This window comes from Alligator mississippiensis, chromosome 3, assembly GCF_030867095.1.
Source record: "Alligator mississippiensis isolate rAllMis1 chromosome 3, rAllMis1, whole genome shotgun sequence".
Lineage (NCBI taxonomy): Eukaryota > Metazoa > Chordata > Crocodylia > Alligatoridae > Alligator > Alligator mississippiensis.
The window spans coordinates 278,821,610-278,841,900 of record NC_081826.1 but is presented as its reverse complement, the minus strand read 5'-3'; the positions used below and the strand labels follow the sequence as shown (position 1 = coordinate 278,841,900).

General features: G+C 45.2%; 1 protein-coding gene across 1 annotated transcript in view; it reads left to right on the top strand.

Annotated features, from left to right (window-relative positions):
* Positions 1 to 20,291, top strand: part of SLC1A3 (solute carrier family 1 member 3) — a 110,781-nt gene that overhangs the window by 76,125 nt on the left and 14,365 nt on the right. Inside the window, exons 4-5 of the mRNA XM_059725219.1 lie at positions 3,575 to 3,779; positions 5,041 to 5,083. Coding sequence (XP_059581202.1) covers positions 3,575 to 3,779; positions 5,041 to 5,083 — 248 coding nt within the window. The remainder of the gene's footprint in view (positions 1 to 3,574; positions 3,780 to 5,040; positions 5,084 to 20,291) is intronic.

Genomic DNA, 20,291 nt, shown 5'->3' with positions numbered 1-20,291 from the left:
GTTTTGTTTCTCTTTCCATCTTCTCTCTCACTCTCTTAATAACTGTACTTCTTGCTACCTTTCCTAGTTCCCAAAACACTTCGTCCAACTTCCTCTGTAGCATCCTTGTCAGGGACTGATGCAGCACTTTGCCCCTTGTCCCAAGAACTCTGAAGAACGGTTTGTTACAGCTTTATTTAGGCCACGGTGTGATTCACTTATTTCTGGACAAAACAGGGAGAAAGTAGGTGAAGGGGAGGGGGAGTGCAGGTTTGTTTTCGTTGTACCGGCTTCTTTTCCCCTGGCGCACCATTCCCCCTCCTCTGTGCATTTGAGTGCATGTCTACCGTCCCTATTCAGCGGTGTGTGCGATTGTGTGGGTCTGTACCATTCCCATTCAGCTGTGTGTGTGCGTGTGTGTAGATTACAGGCAGTCTGCTCATGGTTGCCTTGGCAACCGCAAGGCATCATTGTCTGTGGTGGCTGGTGGCACTGAGAGTTTCCCAGGCCCACTGAGGACAGAGGAGGGGGGAGAATGGAGAAAGAGGAAGACAGAGCAGAGATGAGATGGCAGAGATATTGAAAGCCAGCAGCCATGTGGGAGAGAGCTACAAGCTGTATTAAAGGGGCACATACATCGCCACAGAACAATGGGAGCTTTTGCTGGCTTTCTGTGAAAAGAAAGAATATGTACACAATGGCCTGTGACACGTGAAAGCCTCAGAGCTAACTTTATTGCTTCACCATTATGGACCCTGCCAGAGACCTATTCATCCTGAAGAACTCTCTTCAGTCCTTAAGCCCCAAGGAAAATAGAAGCTTTTATTCTCTCTTGTTTTAAAAACAGATCTACATTTTTTAAAGATAATTTTTGCTGTCAGCATGTTGAAAGCTCTTGAAGACTCAATTCTGCAAGGTGCTGACTGCCTATTGTGAAGCGTTGAGTGTCCATAGCTCCTGTTGACTCTAGTGGGAGGTAACAATGCTCAGCATCTCCTAGGACTGGCCTCATCTCCACACCACAAAGCAAAACACAAGCCGTTGTTAATATTTATGTATCTGACCCTGTCCTGAACACTTGCTGTTAGCACTCCCCTCAGGCAGCTAAAGGACAGAAGGAGGGACGAAGCAGTCAGCCCATCCTTACTTCAAGCTAGAATATCATTTGCATGAAAAGGAAGAGCAGGAATGAAACTGGAACAACTCAAATAAGAAATAAAGGCATGAGCACAGAATCAGAGATCAGGAGGGAAAAGGGCAGGTGTCCCGTTTACCCTACCCTAGTTATACTGCTGTCATAGGGGCTGATCCAGTAAAGTGCTGAGCAAAGTGAGCATCACCTGGAAGAAGTTCACTGCCCCTTCACTGCCCTTTATTGTCATTGACTCTGGAAGGTGACAGCACCCAAACTTTAGGTCAGTTGTTCAAAGAGGGTATATAACTTATCACAACATCAAAGTCTGCAGTAAAACTCCAAAGGTTCAGGGGTGCTCACCATCAGGCACCAGAAAGAGCAGGGTATCTGCTGACAGAGAGCACAACAGAGTCTATAACAATTCTTAGTTAAAATGCAGAGGAAATAAAGAAATACAGGGCACATTGCTTTCTAGTTTACAAACATGGAAGCATGTATTTCTTTTACAAAATATATATATATAAGACATTTTGAAACGTTTGACTTGAGTAATGAATGTAAACTCATACTTCATCTTGTGAATTACAGTTACAGTACTTGCTAAGGAGTTAAAATAATCACAGCTGGCTGGTATAAAACTTATAGGTATTCATTTGGACCGAAAAGTGCCATCAGCTTCTGAGCTTGTGTTTACATTAAACTAGGGTGAACGTTTTATGAAACGTAAAATAAACATTATTTTATGAAATCTTAATATAGTAAAAAAACCATATTCTTAGACAAATGGGTTTTCACAATCTATTTTCTGTTTATAACAATAATACTTTATACTTAATAGTACACAACGCCATCTTCCCAAGACCTAAAATCATACAAACATTAATGACTTAAGCCTTATAATATTCATGTAACCTACCAGAGGTTTACAGATGAAGGATATAAAGCTTAAGAGTTAGAGGTCAAATATTCTAAAGCAGGGATTTCTACTTAATAGCTCAATTTGTGCCTATATAATGCTGCCTTTGCATTACAAATAAGAACCTAGACAATGTAGTTAAAGCCTAGTGAATTCCCTTTACAGTTAAGTTGGGGGTACAAATTTTACAGGCACAAATGCCTTCCCACAAAAGTGGGAGGCACACCTCAGTTGAGATGAACATTCAGACAAAAGTGGCTTGACCAAATTCACTACAGAAGTATCTGGCTGAGCCAGGTGTAGGACCCTGGTTTATGTTCTGATCTCAGTTACATCAGTGCATATTTAGAGCCATTTCCCCCATAACTCCATATTACACACTTCTCTACAGTAATTACAATAACTAATTATAATATAGATTGTTATAACAATGAGACATGATATGCATTTTAAGAAAACGTTTGGTTTAACATTTGGATTATGGTTCAAGTTTTACGTTGACATATTATTTGTGTTCATTTATCTCACATTCATAGGCAGTCCCATGACTATAAGAGGCAGCATTACTCCTGTTTTGAGATAACTGGGCTCACCTTCCAAATGCAGGCTGTGAGGTCACTTGCCCCTTTAAATGGTGAGGAAAGAACCACGCATTTCAAGAGCTATGGAGTATCCCCACATGTGCCATTTCTGTGGTCCTCGAGAGGCATTCTTACTCTGAGCCAGAGTTCCTCCTGAGCCTCCTGTGGCTGAACAGCTCCTTCACTTAAAAACCACAGTGCAGCCCTGTTTGTGCAACTTGGTCAGCAAATGATTAAGTAGATGCCACACTGAGCACCCTGGTATCCACATTAAATCAGATTGCTCTAAGATCAGCCAAGAATCAGGATTAATGTCTCAACTTTTGGGAAGCTTGCAAAAGACTTCAAATGTTTATTCATACAACAGCAGGGATTTTCTGAATTGAATGAATGGCACGATAATCTATTTGAAACTCTCATGGCTTGGGCCAGAGGTAAATCCAGGTCATTGAATTAAGACCTTAAAAAACTACTCACCATATGCACAAAACTCTCATAAACATACCAGTTTTAAACAGTGAACATAATTTATTCAGATGGTTAATCAGAGTGTACTCTGTGATGGCTTCCCTGCTATTACAGATAAAGTGCAGCAGATTTCTATGGAGCATTTTTTGGATTCTGTTATATCTTTTCTCTAACACTAATTATGAAATATAGGCACTGCCATATAGGATCAGGCCAATGGTCTCTCTAATTTAGCATCCTATCTTCAACAGTTGATAATAGGCAATAATTCATAGGAAAATATAAGCTTACTGGTCAAATCTGTAAGAACAAGCGAATGATGGGAGGGAATACAAAGGCAAAGAGCAACAGAGTGGTTTTACTAGGCCCATGCACTGGGTAGCTTTGAATATGTTGGTCATCCAAACTTCCCACAAAGCCATATTCAGGATACTGAGTTTACAATCTTTTCCCACACTTGTATGAGGTAAATGTCCTTGTGCTTAAATTTATTAGGAATTGCTGCCCTGGATAGTAAAGCATCAGGGAAGATGGGAATGCGAGCTGTAGTCTACTACATGAGTACAACGATCATTGCTGTATTGATTGGTATTATCATTGTGGTCATCGTCCACCCTGGGAAAGGTACAAAGGAAAATATGCACAGAGAAGGCAAAATTATGCATGTGACAGCAGCAGATGCCTTTCTTGATTTAATCAGGTGGGTATGGATACGATATTGCACATTTTCTGTAACAACAGCAACAACAGTAATATTTAGAGGTGCTCTACCAAGAAAAGCCTTAGAGGGTGACTAGATAAACAAGCAACACTTCTTTTGGAGCAGGTGATGCCAACATTGACATAAAATACAGAGGGTCACATATTTACTTTTCAACAAAGCTGAACAAAGCAGCCAAGAAATTACTTTTAATCTTCAAAGCCTATTGTATCTACAGATTCATGCTCTAACCATGCACACAGGTTTCTCCTTTCCTTCTCCAGTATAGCTCTATCCCACCACCAAGATCTTTTCCTCTACTCTGCAACAAAATCCAACAGATTTCTTACTCCATGTGAGACCATAATTTAGCTATTCATCCTAATTTTATATTGTAGTCCCTAAACTGGGGCTAAATGCTCAGTTCTGCTTAGATTGCATGGAAAGGAGAAAATTCCAAGAGAAAGTGAATAAAATGCATGCAAGAGGGAAGTCAAGACTTAATAACCTGCTTCCTTCTATCCCAAAGCAGCTTGACAGTCGTATGTTCCACAAGGGTAAGACGGAGCAGGAAAGGAAGTATCTGAGCCCGGTGGCTTTTCCACAGAGAAATCCACTAGAAGCTTATGCTTTGTTTAGCCCACTGGAAGGATCATAGAGGACAGACGTGGAGGGAGGCCTCCAAGAGATGTGCTGCCAGGAAGGGGGACTCCAGAAAGGAGCATGAAGAGATTTTCACCCATACACAGACTCCTCCAAAGGTGCCAGATGCTTCTGTGGTATCAAAGATTCAAACCTTAGGGATACATACTGATTATTGCCCTTTAGCAAGCTCAGTTAGGCTCACTAGATTGGGTGACTGTCAAAATCTTTCATTTGAAAACTCAAAGTTAATTAAATACTTAGCAAACTTTATCCATCCCAAAAGCATATTCATAAATACAAAATTTGAGCTAGTGTAGACTCACTAAGCATTGTTCATTTGTAAGCACCCCCCCCCCATTCTGTTTCATAACTGTGGCTGTTATATATCACTAGCCCCACAGATCTTGCCTGGCTGATCCAAACCATCCCCCTCACATTTTATGCAAAAAAGCTAATGATGCTAATACTACCTGTGAGGTTTTAATTTACTATAACATTTGCATTTTTTTCTTCTTACCAATCCTCCAAAAATTGGTTTATTCCTCTTTGGCTATGCTACTTTAAGAGATTTAATATGATTTAATATTTCTCATGTTATTTTCTTTCCCTTTCACAGAAACATGTTCCCTCCAAACTTGGTAGAAGCCTGCTTCAAACAGGTAAAAATGTGTTGTTATATGTAACTGAAATTCTACTATGGCATCTTTAATGTCGTAAGCTAGGACACTGTTATGGTTATAATTATATTATGAATAAAAATATGATATATATGTCATGCAACAAAATAGACACTGAAATATTGTTGAATTTTTTTAGTAACAACCAATGATTTTGCTCATCTTTACAGCAGCAATGAATCTTATACCTAATTTCAATGGTTAGCCAAAGAAAACCACTAAAACATGTGTTTTGTTTTCATTCATTTGTACTGGGATACTTACCCAAGCCAGAAAACTCAAAAATTAAAATTGTTCCACGTTGGCCAAATTCACAAGCCTAAAGCAAGCCCAGCTAAAATCAATCACTCACTCTCTGGCAATATTCAGTACCTCTACCTACAAACTGCCTCTCATCAACATTCCTGTTAAAAAAGGACAAACAGAAGTAGCCAATTAAATTTCCCCTGAAATGGGAAAAGAGAGTAATATAGCGAGCCTCTAAACATATGCAAGTCATTCTCGTATCAAGGGACTACTGGCACTAACCAGACGTATGTATGTTGCCAGTGATTGGATGGCTTCTTTTAGATACTGATCTTCACCTTGAACTGTGGGTGGGCAAAATACAGCCCGGGGGTTGGATCCAGCCTACCAAGCCATTCTATCCAGCCCACAGGGCCCTAAAATATTTAGAAAATTGTTAACTAACTATGGCTGCCTGTCTAAGGCTCCAGCAGTGTCAGGACCCAGGAGGAGCCAACAGGAAGACCCAGTAGCAGGACCCAGGGGTGGCAGGACCCAGCAGCTGCAGCAGCAAAGCCCGCCCAGCCCAGCCCAGCCCAGCCCCACCCCCGGCCCACAAGTGGACTGGGGCTGTTCTTCCACTCTCCCTCCATCTGGGAGTGAAAACTCAGCTAGGAAGGAGGGAGAGGGGAGAGTTGCAGGCAATCGCCCCAGTCCCCAGAGCCTGGCCAGGCCAGGCTGGCTCCTAGTCCATCCTGAGGTCCTGGCCATGCAGCCAAGAACTGCATGGTGCCAGAGCAGCAGAGATGAGTGGGCAGGAGTGCAGGAAGAAGCGGTGGTGGCAGGTGGGAAGGTGGGGAAATGACAGTGGTGGCAGGCAGGATGGGAAGTAGAAGTGAGTGGGCAGGCAGAAGCACAGTGACAGCTGGGTGGGAGCATAGGGCCCATACCAGTGCCCCGAGTCCAGAGCTGGTGGGGGCCCAGGGCAGGGCAGCAAGAGCAGGGAGCCTGGGCTGGCAGGGGCTCTGCCTGCCGCAGGCCATGAATGCCCCAAGGCCTCACCACCTGCTGCTGTTGCTGCTGGCAGAAGCTATGGGCAATGAGGGAGGGGGCATGTGTGGGGGGGCATGTTTTTAGGGGGGTTTCCACATGCACACCCCACCATACACAGGTACCCACCCACCCCCTCACACCACCATACACACCCCACACCCACACATCTTCACCCTCCCTCTTGTCACGGCATGGGGTTTCCAGGGATGGCCGTGATGGCCCTAGGGCTCCATGACGATGCCTGCTCCACCCTGTGGGCACCTTCTAATCTTGACCGCCACATCTTGTTGGTTAAAATACAAAGAAGTCAAGGGGAAAGGGACTTAACGGTGGGGGTCTACTACAGACCACCCAACCAAGGGGAAGAGCTAGACCAGGAGGTAAGTCAGCTCACGGAGGACATGGTCATCATGGTTGACCTGAACGTTCCAGACATCTGCTGGGAAAAGCAGTCAGCTAGGTCTGACTGCTCACGTAGGTTCCTGGCCAAGATACAGGGCTTCCATCTAACCCAAGAGGTGCACAGCCCCACCAGGGGAGACGCCTTGTTGGATCTGGTCCTGGCCATGGGCAACGATCTGGTGAGGGGTCTGCGGGTGCTCGACCACCTGGGCGACAGTGATCATCGCCTGCTGGAATTCACCATCCAGCGCAAGGTGGCAAAGGCCTGCAGCAAGGCAGCAGCCCTGGACTTCAAGAGAGCAGAATTCAATGAGGTAAGGAGAATAGTCGGGGAGGCACTGAGGTCCCGGAGGGGAGGGAAGTCGGGTGTCCAGGAAGAGTGGTCGTTCCTTAAGGAGATGATCCTCCAAGTCCAAGGGGATGTAATCCCAACACGGATCAAAGGGGGCAAGAGGGCGCAAAAGCCCCCATGGCTCACCAAATGTATACGAGAACGTCTCCTAGCTAAAAAGGAGGCGTACACCCAATGGAAGGGCGGGGCCATCACCAGGGAGGACTCGGTATACCTCGGTTGCTCGAGGCTGGAGGGGGCGGTCAGGAAGGCCAAGGTGGAGATGGAACTGGGACTAGCTACCCAGATCAAGGACAACAAGAAGTCCTTTTTTAAATACATGGGGGTAAAAAGAAGGTACCGGGTAACGTGGGGCCTCTGCAGGACACGCTAGGTAATCTGGTTGTCACACCAGACAGCAAAGCTAACCTATTTAACAATTTCTTTGCCTCCATTTTTTCTGAGCAGAGACCGGGTCACCCCCCCCCCCCACTGGGACCCCCGTAGGTCCTGGGGAGGCACACCCAGGCCTAGGGTCAGTGAGGACCTAGTCAGGGAACTTCTGGTGGAACTGGACATATTTAAATCAGTAGGTCCTGACTATCTCCACCCCAGAGTGCTGAGGAAATTAGCAGAGGTGATAGTGGGACCCCTGGCATGGCTTTACGAGCACACATGGTGCCCTGGCATGGTGCCAGATGACTGGAAAAGGGCCAATGTTGTTCCCATTTTCAAAAAAGAGAAGGAAGAGGACCCAGGAAACTATAGGCCAGTCAGTCTTACATCGGTCCTCAGTAAGCTTTTTGAGAGAGTTATCCTAGCACACGTCCACAAGGGGCCAGCAGGGGAGATTATGCTTAGGGGTAACCAACATGGGTTCATTAGAGGCAGGTCCTGTCAGACCAACCTGGTGGCCTTCTATGACCAGGTCACAAAATCCTTAGATGCAGGTGTAGCAGTTGACATAGTTTTTCTGGACTTTAGGAAGGCCTTCAACACTGTCTTTCACCCCATTCTCATTAAAAAACTAGGAGACTGTGGCGTCAACACCTACACAGTCAAATGGGTCACTAGTTGGCTGGAGGGCCGCACCCAGAGAGTGGTGGTGGATGGGTCTTATTCGACCTGGAGGGATGTGGGCAGTGGGGTTCTGCAGTGCTCGGTCCTCGGGCCTGCACTGTTCAACATCTTCATCAGCAACTTGGATGAGGGTGTAAAAAGCACCTTGTTCAAATTCGCAGATGACACTAAGATGTGGGGAGAAGTGGGCACGCCAGAAGGGAGGAATAGGCTGCAATCAGACCTAGACAGGTTACAGGGGTGGGCGGACGAGAACAGGATTGGTTTCAACACTGACAAGTGTAAGGTGCTGCACCTGGGGTGGAAGAACCAACAGCATACCTACAGGCTGGGGAACTCCCTTCTCCTCAGTGCAGAGGCAGAAAAGGATCTTGGAGTCATTATTGATGCCAAAATGAACATGGGCCAACAGTGTGGGGAAGCAGCCAGGAAGGCCAACTATACCTTGTCACGCATCCACAGATGCATCTCAAGCAGGTCTAAGCAGGTGATTCTCTCCCTATATGCGACACTGGTCAGGCCACAGTTGGAGTACTGCGTGCAGTTCTAGGCGTCGCACCTCAGGAGGGATGTGGACAACATGGACAGGGTCCAGAGGAGGGCCACCCACATGATCAGGGGACAGCAGGGCACGCCCTACAATGAAAGGTTAAAGGACCTGAACCTGTTCAGCCTCCATAAGAGAAGGCTGAGGGGGGACCTAGTGGCCATTTACAAACTGGTTGGGGGGACCCTGTTCCCCCAAGCAGTACCAGGAGTGACAGGAAATAATGGTCACAAACTGGCAGAGGGTAGATTTAGGCTAGACATCAGGAGGTGCTACTTCACTGTCAGGGCGGCTAGGATCTGGAACCAACTTCCAAGAGAAGTGATGCTGGCTCCTACCCTGCGGGGTTTTTAAAAGGAGGCTGGATGAACACCTTGCAGGGGTCGTTTGACACCAGTGCTCTTTCCTGCCATGGCAGGGGGTCGGACTTGATGATCTGCTCAGGTCCCTTCCAACCCTACCCTTGCTGCATCTCACCCAAAGTCAGTGCCTCTCAAGACACCCTAAGACTTATGGGATAGATGTGTGGCTCCAAAACCTCCCCTTTACCATGCCCTATGCCTCACAGATTGTATTTAAACATGGTCTCTTTTGAGGAGGCTGCAGTCTGGCTCGGCCTCCTGTCATCACTAAGCCCTTAACCCCAAGTAGCGGTGCCCTCTGGCACTGGGGTCCCTCCACCCCCTGTAGCAGTGCCCTCATAGATGCAAGGCTCCCTGCGGCCCTGTTGCTGCACCCTCACTGGCACTGGGCTCACTTCAACCCTAATGATGCCTCCTTCTCAAGTAGTCTCTTCCAAGTCCAGATTCAAATAACAACATAAATACAAGCCCCTGGGCTGTAACATAATAGCAACAATAATTTTAGAGGTCACACTCTGCCCCTTTAAGGAGGCAAGCTTCTCCCTCAACAATGTGTGCCTCCTAGCCCCAGATACTTTAGGAGCTCCTAGAACCCATTAGTCTTACCAGCAACAGAGTAGGCAAATAAGCATCTCTGCATAGCATTTCTGCAAAAGCTCCTTCCCCTGGCTGCTGACAGAGAACTAACCTCCTGCCAGGCCCAGCCTTGGGGCCTATATGTGCCCAGGGCCCTGCTTCCTTCCCGTCAGCTAACTGGGTGCAGATGCCAGCTAATTCCCTGATTATCCTGCTGCCAAGGTAACCTGCAGCTGTGGAGCCCTGCCTAGCTCTCAGGGCTCTCTAGCTAAGCTGCCTCTGCTCTTAGTGCCCTGCGACACCACTGCACACGTACCACAACCCCCCCAGCCACCCTTCCCCACACACTTACAGCCCTCCACAAGCTCCATACCCACCCACACCCCACATATTAACACAGACCAATACATGTTCCTCCACCCCACATACACACACCCCCAACCCCATACCTACCCACAACCACACCCTCCACACACACACCCACACCCTCCATAAACCCCACATACACACACACCCACAGCCCCCTACCCATGCCCCCACACTCCTTCACACTCCTCCACAATGTACAAAAGTAAGACTTCAGTTAAGCAATTATACAACCACCTCTATGTACACTATGCAAACACATGTAAATAAGGACAAGAATATTTTTTAAATCAAGTTAATGAATGTTGTAGTACATGTTTGAGTTTTAGAATATGAGTTGTTTTTTTTCTGGTTCCAAGATGATAAACCCCCTTGCTGAAAGAAGGACTTCTGGGGGCAAGGGGAGGGACTTCTGGTTGCAAAGGTCAGAGGTTAGAGGGCAGGACTTCTGGTCCCAAGATAGTGACCAGGGGATGGGGCACCCATCAAGGGGTGGGGCTACCCATGTGGCCATCACCAGCTTGCCAAAACTCATCAAGTGGCCCTCCAGCCAAAATAATTGCCCGTCCCTGCTATACACCATTTATTGCTGTATCATAAATAATGCCTGCAGCAGTAGCTGTACCTTCTGAGTGAAAATTCTCTGTGTATTACAGTACCTTTAAAAAGTTATGCCTCCATATTCAGAATATTCATATTGTCAGTAAAACAATTTAGCTAATGGCAAAAGGGAAAAAGACAACAGGTTGTGCTGAAAAGGGACCATCAGGCAATAGGTTAGTTATTAGTGGAACTGCTGAAAAGCTGTTTTAGGACTGGACTTATTTTACATTTTCATGAATGACCTGGGCGCAGAAAGTATGTACAAAAGAAAATTTGCTGGCAAAACAAAATTGGAGGATATTAACAGTGCAGTGGAGGATCAGAATATTGTACATGAAGAACTAGATGCCTTTTAGGATTGGAATAACAGAAATGTAACAGCACAAAGTGCAAACTCATGCAGAATTCCTGCTGTGAGCTGGGCATTCATCAGTTGGGTATAACACTGGAGAAAAATACCTGGCTAGTCATCAATCATAGAATATCTGTAAACCAGAGTACTACAATAATCAAGGGACTGGAGAGTGTACAATGCAAGAGGAGATTAAAAGATCTTGGCTTGGTTAGTCCAACAAAACAGAGACCCAGAAAGATCATGATGGCTCTCTATGAACACATCAAGGGTGTAAACAGCTGGGAAAGTGGAAAAGCTATTTAAGCAGAAACACAAAGTTTACATAAGAACAAATGGGTATAAATTTGCCATTAATAAATTTAGGCTAGAAACTAGAAAAAAGTTTTTAATAGAACAGCCCTATCAGAAGGGCAAGGTTCTCAAAGAGCCTTCCAGTAAGAGAAACAGGGGTCAAACAACATTGCAATCTTGTGAAACCAAGCATGTGATATGAGACAGCCTGTGACAGCGGGGAACTGGAGTCAGTAATTCAAGACATCTCTTCCACTACTGTGTTTCTAAGTAAGAATGCTCTGTAGGCTTTGCTGATTGTAAATATACTATGGTTATGATCTACCTTACACCTTGGTAGGGGTTGCCAGAAGTAGCTGAATAAATAAATAGGAAATAATTAAAGAGTTGCTTCTGACTAGTGCCCCATACTGCCAAAAGATGTCAACCTAGTTTTCATGAGACTACCCTTTTCCAACTCTGAAGTGCCTCTCTCACATACCAGTCTTCACTCAGTTCTTACTGAAATATCATCTCTCAAAATTTCTGGTGCTATTAATGCCTGAATCTTATCACTTTTATTGAATCAAGTAACAGAGAAAAAACAAATCATATTTTAGACTGTATAAACTGTTTTGTAATTATAACTTTACATATAAACTATCAACCTCTTTCACAGTTAAAGTAAACGTGGACCAGATTTACAGAGAAATTTATGTAAACATAATCTTATTTTTAAAAGGTATGTTAAGATTTTCAGTGGGATTCTCAGAATATTTCTGGAGGAGGATTATTTGACTGACATTAGCCTGGCTCACTAACATTGCCTAAAAGCTGGAAATTCACAATTTCACCCCCAAGAGATTTACAGCATTTTTTCACTGCAGACATATGAAAACCAAAAGTGCCATAAACTCCATATATGAATTGCCATCAAAGGTGCATCAGGATCAAGCATTTACGGTGACAAACTAAATTTTGTGGTGCATTTTATGAGGACAAGTGGCCTTCTGCTCTACTGTCTCCTACAAAAGGAAGCCCATTTCCTTGACAAAGATTTGAAGCATCTGTGAGAGCAGTTTCTTTCTTGGTCTTGCTACTGTGCACCTATCAGTGAAAAACATAAGCTCTTTTCTCTTCCCATTACATAATGACTGTTTCTGAATCAAGGGCAGATCTTGAACTTGTGACCTTCAGCAATAAAAACCGTAAGATTTTATCTCTGATCTGTAAGTAACTCCATTAACTGGCAGCTACAGCAGACAACTGTTTTTCAAAAGTTATACCCCATTCTCCTATGTGACACGTTGACCATTAATGAAGTGCTGTAATACTAAGGCATATGAACCTATATTCACTTTACCATGTTATGTTCAGTTCCTGTGCGATCCATTGCAGAAAGCAAGGTAAGGGATAGGGGTGTGCAAAATGGGCCATATACAATCAGATTCGGCCCAAATCAGGGACAGTGATTCAATTCATTGATTCAGATCACTGTCCCTGATTCGATTTGGGATCCAGATCTGAAGATTAGATGCCTATTTGGAGAATCAGTGATTCAGCCATAGACACAGCTTAAATGTTTTTTCTACATACCTCGAGGTACCAGGCACAGCTAATGAACGCTGCAATGCTGGGGTGGATGGTGAATCCCACAGGAGCACGGGGGGCCCCCTGCATGCTCAGCGGCAAACCCAGAAGTGGACTGGACATACTTCTGGTCCACTTCCGGGTCCATCACCGAGCACGCTGGGTCTCCCCCCTGTGCCCCCTCAGCTTGGCAGTTGGCCATGGGGTGACCCCGGGTGCCCCTCCCCCCCCCCGATCCTGGAGGCACCAGTTGCAGAGAAGTGCGGGGGGGGGAGGGGCAGCACACTCTCTGGTGGACCCAGAAGTGGACTGGAAGCTTCTGGTCCGCTTCTGGTCCACTTCTGGGTATGCTGCCAACTGCACCGGGGAGCCCCCACACTCCTGTGGCACCTCCATCTGCCCCACCATTGCAGCATTCAAGAGTCACCTTGTACCTTGAGGCATGTAGAAAAAAACATTTAAAGATGTGTCTATATCCAAATAGCCGAATCTTTCCAAATTGATTCAGAGAGATTAAAGTGTCTCCTGATTCAATTCGGATTTGGAGATTCGACCACCAAATTGGGCGGAATCACCACCAAATCAGATCAGGGACCAAAGCTGTACACAGCCCTAGTGTGGGAGCATTGCATGGGAGAGGACTGTCAGTGCAGCTAGGGTGCTATGGGCAGCAGAGAACATAGATTTCATAGATTTTTAGCGTCGGAAGGGACCTCAGTAGATCATCGAGTCTGACTTCCTGCCCTGGACAGAAAAGAGTGGTGGGGTCAGATGACCCCGGCCGGATGTTTGTCAAGTCTCCTCTTAAAGACCCACAAGGTAGGGGAGAGCACCACCTCCCTTGGAAGTCCATTCCAGATTCTGGTTAGCCTTACCGTAAGGAAGTTCTTCCTAATGTCTAATCTAAACCTGCTGTCTGTCAGTTTGTGGCTGTTGTTCCCAGCTACTCCAAGGGGCACCTTGGTAAACAGAGTATCTCCTATACCTTGCTTTCCCCTACCCCCCCCAAATGAATTTGTAGATGGCCACCAGATCCCCTCTCAGCCTTCTCTTATGGAGGCTGAAGAGATCCAGGTCCTCATAGAATCTTTTCTGCAGGCCCCTAACTATACGAGTGGCCCCTCTTCTGGACCCTCTCAAGGTTATCCACATCCCTCTTGAACTGTGGCACCCAAAACTGGATGTAGTACTCCAGCTGTAGCTTTACCAGTGCCCACATCCTTCCAGGTCAAGGCCAACCTGTCCACCACCACTCTCTGGGTGCATCCCATTAGCCAATTCACCGCCCACCTGACCATGTAATCATTTAAGTCACAGCCACTTAGGTTTTTTTATGAGAATGGGATGTGACACTGTGTCAAAGGCTTTTTAAAAATCCAAGTATATGACATCCACTTCAACTCCTGTTTAAACCATTTGTGACCTGGTCGTAAAAAGAAACAAGATGTGTCAGGCAGGATCTACCTGCTATGAATCGTTGCTGGGACCCCTGCTTAACACCTTGGGACAGCTGGTAACTGATATTCAGGAAAAAACTGAACTCCTGAATGCCCACTTTGCTTTGGTATTTCACCTAACCAAGGGGAAAGACAAGCAAGATAAGGCTCATAGGGGGCATGCCGGGAATGGCAGCCTCCCCACTGTGGATGCGGAGCAGGTGCAATACCAACTAGAAAAGCTAGACATTTATAAGTCAGCAGGACTGAACAGACTTCATCCAAGAGTGCTGAAGGAGCTTGCTGAGGTCATCATAGAACCCCTGGCAAAGCTCTTTCAAAATTCTTGGTGCACGGGGGAAATCCCTGAGGATTGGAAGAGGGCCAATATTGTGCCCATCTTCAAGAATGGGAAGACAGAGGACCTGGGCAATTATAAGCCAATCAGCCTAACCTGTATCCCAGGGAAAATCCTGGAAAAGCTCATTAAAGAATTGATACACTCGTTGAGGGTAAAATTCTGAATGACAGCCAGCATGGCTTTTGTCATGGGTAGGTCTTGTCTTACCAATCTCATCTCCTTCTATGACCAGGTCTCTCACCACCTGGATATGGGAGATGAGGTAGACATTATATACCTAGACTTCCAAAAGGCTTTTGATCTAGTATCCCACAATATCCTTGTGGGAAAACAGGAAGGCTGTGGGCCCAGCTGCTCGATGGTTCAGCGTGTGGGAAACTGGCTACAGGGTAAGACCCAGAGAGTTCTCACAAATGGATCTGTGTTGTCCTGGTGCAAAGTGGCCAGTGGTGTCCCTCAGGGGTCTGTGCTTGGACCAGTGCTTTTCCACATCTTTATCAATGATTTGGATGGGGGAAGTCCAAAAGAGCTTGCTGACCAAGTTCGCAGACGACACCAAGTTATGGGGCAGTGTGGTCACATCTGACGATAGGCTGCAGATACAGGCAGACCTGGACAGGCTCGAGAGTTGGGCAGACCAGAACCAAATGAAGTTTAACACTTCCAAGTGTAAGGTGCTCCATCTGAGGGCAAACAAACCTCAGTATACATACAGGTTCTGTGGTGACAGCTTGACCTGCACCACGGACGAAAGGGACCTAAGGGTAATGACTGACCATCGCATGAATATGAGTCATCAGTGCAATGCGGTGGCCAGGAAGGTAAATAACACGCTGGCATGCATCAACCGATGCATCTCATGTAAAACTAAGTGATACTCCCGCTGTACTCAGCACTGGAGAGACTGCAGTTGGAGTACTGTGTCCAGTTTTGGGCATTGCACTTCAACAAGGTTGGGGAAAAACTTGGCAAGCCATACGAGGAAAGGCTGAGGGACCTGGGCCTCTTTAGCCTAAAAAAGAGAAGGGTGAGAGGGAACTTGATAGCAGCTTACCACTATATCAGAGGAGTGCATCAGGAGCTCGGTGAACAAATGTTCCCTAGGGCATCCCCGGGGAAGACCAGGACCAATAGATGCAAACTCCTGAAAGGATGCTTCAGGCTTAATACCAGGAAAAACTCCTTCACAGCCAGGGTGTCCAGACTGTGGAATAAACTCCCTCCAGAGGTGGTGCAGTCACCTACCCTGGAGGATTTCAAGGGGAAACTGGACAGTCACCTTGCAGGGTTCACTTACCCCAGTTGTCTAGAGCTTAGAGTGGCGGGGCTAGACCCAATGATCTACAAGTTCCTTTCCAGCTCCTAACAATCTATGAATTTATGAATTTATGAAATATAGTCCTTAATAATTTTTTCAAAGGTTTTCCCCAGGATAGAGGTGAGACTTACTGGACTTAGAGGTCTATAGTTATCCGGATCCTCCTTCCTCCCCGTTTTGAAAATGGAGACCACGTTGGCCCTTTTCCAGTCCTCTGGGACCTGTGCTAAGTGCTATGAGTGCTCAAACAGTCTTGCCAGTGGTCCTGCTATGACACTGGCCAATTCCTTCAGCATCCCTGGGATGAAGATCATTGGGCCTGCTGACTTGAACACATCAAGCCCCTCCAAGTGCCCCTTCACTAGGTCGGTGCTAACCATTGCTGGGCCTTTCTATAGTCCCTCTTGTGTCTTTCTATAGTCCAATTTGGAGATAGGTCTTTGCCCGTGTTCAGGAATACTGATGCAAAAAACTCTTTGAAGAGCTCAGCTTTGTTCCTCCTATCTGTTACTAATTGCCCTAGCCTGTCCTGTAGGTGTCCGATGTTACCATCCACCTTCTTTTTGCTCCCTATGTACCTGAAAAAGGACTTTTAGTTGTTCTTAATTCTTGTTGCCAGCCTGAGTTCCACTGCTGCCTTGGCCTTCCTAACTGACTCCCTGCAAGTGCAAGCCAAGTAGGTATATTCCTCCTTGGTGGCTACCCCCTGCTTCCATAGTCATGTAACAGGACAGTCTTGTTGCAACAGACCCTGGGACAACCTGAAATCAGCTCTGGCTGGGGAAGGGGGAGAGCCTGGGGTTACTTGTTTAGGGAGGATGTGAAAAAACAGCCATACCACTTCTGCCATTGGTTCTCATTCAGTAGATTCAGAGTAGATTCAGGCCAGATATCAGGAGGCACTACTTCACTGTCAGGGTGGCTAGGATCTGGAACCAACTTCCAAGAGAAGTGATGCTGGCTTCTACCCTGGGGCACTTTAAGAGGAGGCTAGATGAACACCTCAGTACTCTTTCCTGCCATGGCAGGGGGTCAGACTTGATTATCTGCTCAGGTCACTTCCAACCTTACCAACTATGAAACTATTCAGTCTTCTTTACGCCTTCCAGTATGGTCTTCCTTGAGCCCTTCTCTCCACTCCCAGGAAGCCTAGGGAGCTCTGAGGCTGCAAAGACATGTCACATTTATCCCGGGATAAATCATGTGATCCCAGGAGAAAGTGCAATCTTACAGATGTCCATGCCTGTTGTCCCAGGATACATCCTAAGAAAGTATCCCAGATAAGAGGTAGCAACAGTTTATCCGGGGATACTGAAAAGTATGTCTGTAATTATCCCAAGACTGCATCATTGAATCAATGGCAGAAAAGCAACAGTGCACTCAAATGCTCATAAAACCCTGATTAGAACCCTGAGGTGTGTACATGCCTGTCCTGGGATATTTTGATCCAGAATAAATATGGGCACAACTTATCCAGGGACAAATGCAATGTCTGTTCCTAGCCCAAGAGTGGCAGAACAAACAGGTGCCTGACATCAGTGCCAGCACCACAGCAGCCCCCAGTGGCAGAAGACGACACTGGAGGAGAAAAACCGCTGTTCAACTCTACTGGTAAGATTAGTCAGAGATGAGAAAACCTGATCAGAAAAGCACCACAAAATTTCAGATCCCACTAGTCCAACCTGGTCCCACACTCAAAATGGACTAGTAATGGACCATGATAGACTAGTGATAGTCTGTGATGGACTCTTATGTTGACCAGGCAGGAGGTACGGTCAAAGACCTAAACTTGCAAACCATGTCAAGTTAGAAAGAGGGTGCTGGAAAGTGATGTGTTTTGGCAAAGTGCAAGTATTTTCTCCTCAGCCTCACCTCCTTCAGTGCCCTGCCTAGCCCCATACAGTTCTCTCTCACTACCAACATCCTGTTCTGATCTAGGTGGAACATTTCTCCAAATGTTTTGTGACTTGCCTAGTCACTGCTATTTGTTTTACTTTCTTCTTCTGCCCTGCCCAACCCAGATCTATCATACTGCAACCGCCTGCCCCTATCAGCATTTCTTTGTCCATGATTGCCATATTTTCTCTAACTCCTCAAAATACTTGAATATACCCCTAGCCTTACCTTCTGTCTTTGATCCCAACCACTTCATTTCTCTTCCTCTCTCAAATTTGAAGTTCCTATCATGGAACCCAGAAATACTAGCAAATTGCTTTGAAAGCTGCAACTGCTATTTCAGCTGATTCTTTCTGCTCTGAGCTGTCTCACAAGGTAAAAGAGACAAAGATAACCTGAATGGTCATGGTGAAGGAAAAAGTCCAAGAGCTTATGGGAGGGTCAACATGCTGAAAATGAGGGGAACTTGGGTGCCTGCTGAAGTATTGCACAAAGAAATGTGTGGCATCCAGTGCTGGAAATCAAGAATGTGTGACTGGCAAGGTGTAGCCACCTCCCTGTATTTCTTCTGAACCTGCTCATGCATTCCCCTATTTGTTATTATTTCTTCATGTACTAAGCTCTGCAGAATGGAATGGCAACATTAAATGTACAAGAAGGTTCACATACATAACAAATGATGCAATGCAACTATTGCTTGTAATTATAATTATCTGAAGCATGCTACAGCATCACTTATGATGACTGTTTCATTAATTTTCCAATAAGTAGTTTGGAATTATTGAAATGACCTTCACAGGGGCTTTCATAAAAATGAGAGAAATGCTGAATTAAGAATCAAAGGAACCACTTTTCCTATATTACTTTTTTCCATAGCTGTATTTCACATATAATGTATTGTGTTTTAGCCTTGTGAGCAAAGAAAGCTGTGCTTTTATCAAGAGTACAGACTCACCTGAACATAATGTAAAAACAATGCTCATTAAGCACAGAGTTTATGGTATTAGTAATCCCAAAATTGGCTAACTTCTGTCATTTTCAAGGTTTCTAATAGTCAGTTTCAACTGAAATTAAATTACTTTAGACAATATGGATTGCTGACTAATGCAAAGGAATGACAGAAGCTTAAATAAGTAATTCAGGAGAATCAATATGCTTGTTTTCATGCTCGATATTTTAGCTAGAAATCATCTTAAAATATATTCTTCACTAGTGAAATGACATCACAGTTGGCAATACAGTTCAATCTTCCCATTACTTTAATCCCTGTAAGTGCTGTTGATTTCCATATTAATCCATCTATAGAAGGATATAGATGTTTATATATTTACCACATATCTCATGTTCTTGCTCTTGAGTTGCTTTACTGAATAGCTTGTAGAGAGAATTTAAAAAAAAATATTATCTAACTAAAATATAAAATACTGCCAAAAGATGTCAACCTAGTTTTTGTGAGACTACCCCGTTCCAACTCTGAAGTGCCTCTCTCCCATACCAGTCTTTATTTAGTCAAGTAGACCCATTGAAAAATTAACTAAAAAAACTAAAGACTTGCAGAATCAGACAGTGCAATGTCAAAACATGTTTGTATTGACTGAAATCTGGGTTAGGTTTAACACTGTCAGTTGTAGAATCATCTTTACTCACATTAGAAGAGATTGCTCCTACCTTTCCTTTCAGATAAAGGGCCCACAAAGATAAACTAGGCAGAAGGCAGGGCATGGTTGCACCTTATAGATTAACTGAGAGGCATGAGCTTTTGTAGACTACAGATGCGTAGCCTCGGATGAAGCAGGCTGTAGTCTATGAAAGCTTATGCCTTTCTGAATGAGTGAGTCTATAAGGTGCCATCCTACCTTCTCCCTTAATTCAGACTAACCCACCTAACTACCTCTCTCCACTCAAAGATAACTGAGGACTTCTCTTACTGATATATAACAACTGCCTTACTGGAAATGATTAACCACTGATTCCCAAGTTAGGCCAGGAAGGGCTGGGGTTTATTGGCAGCCTGGGCCTTACATTTAGGTTAAGGAAACCTTGGAGCAGTTCCTTACAAAGCTATTGCTGCTGCTACAACTCCCAGATAAATGGCACCAACATTTATTATTTCTTTCCAAGGTACCTGTTCCATCCTGCCACTAACTCTAAGTAGGTGGCATTCCCTTCCTATTCTTCACCCAAAAAGCTCATTGACTAGAGGATAAATATTCCCCATCAACTGAGGCCCACAGTGGACATGTGCAATTAACCTGTTCATTACAACATAAATAGTAACCCAGCCACATGTTCAGGCAATTAATAGCTTGAAAAAATGGGAAATGAGCCACAAATATATTCCACAAAATGTGTGTAATGTTTATGTTGCTGGTTTGCATTGTGCCTCTAAATGAACCCGAATCAGGAGAGCCACACTATT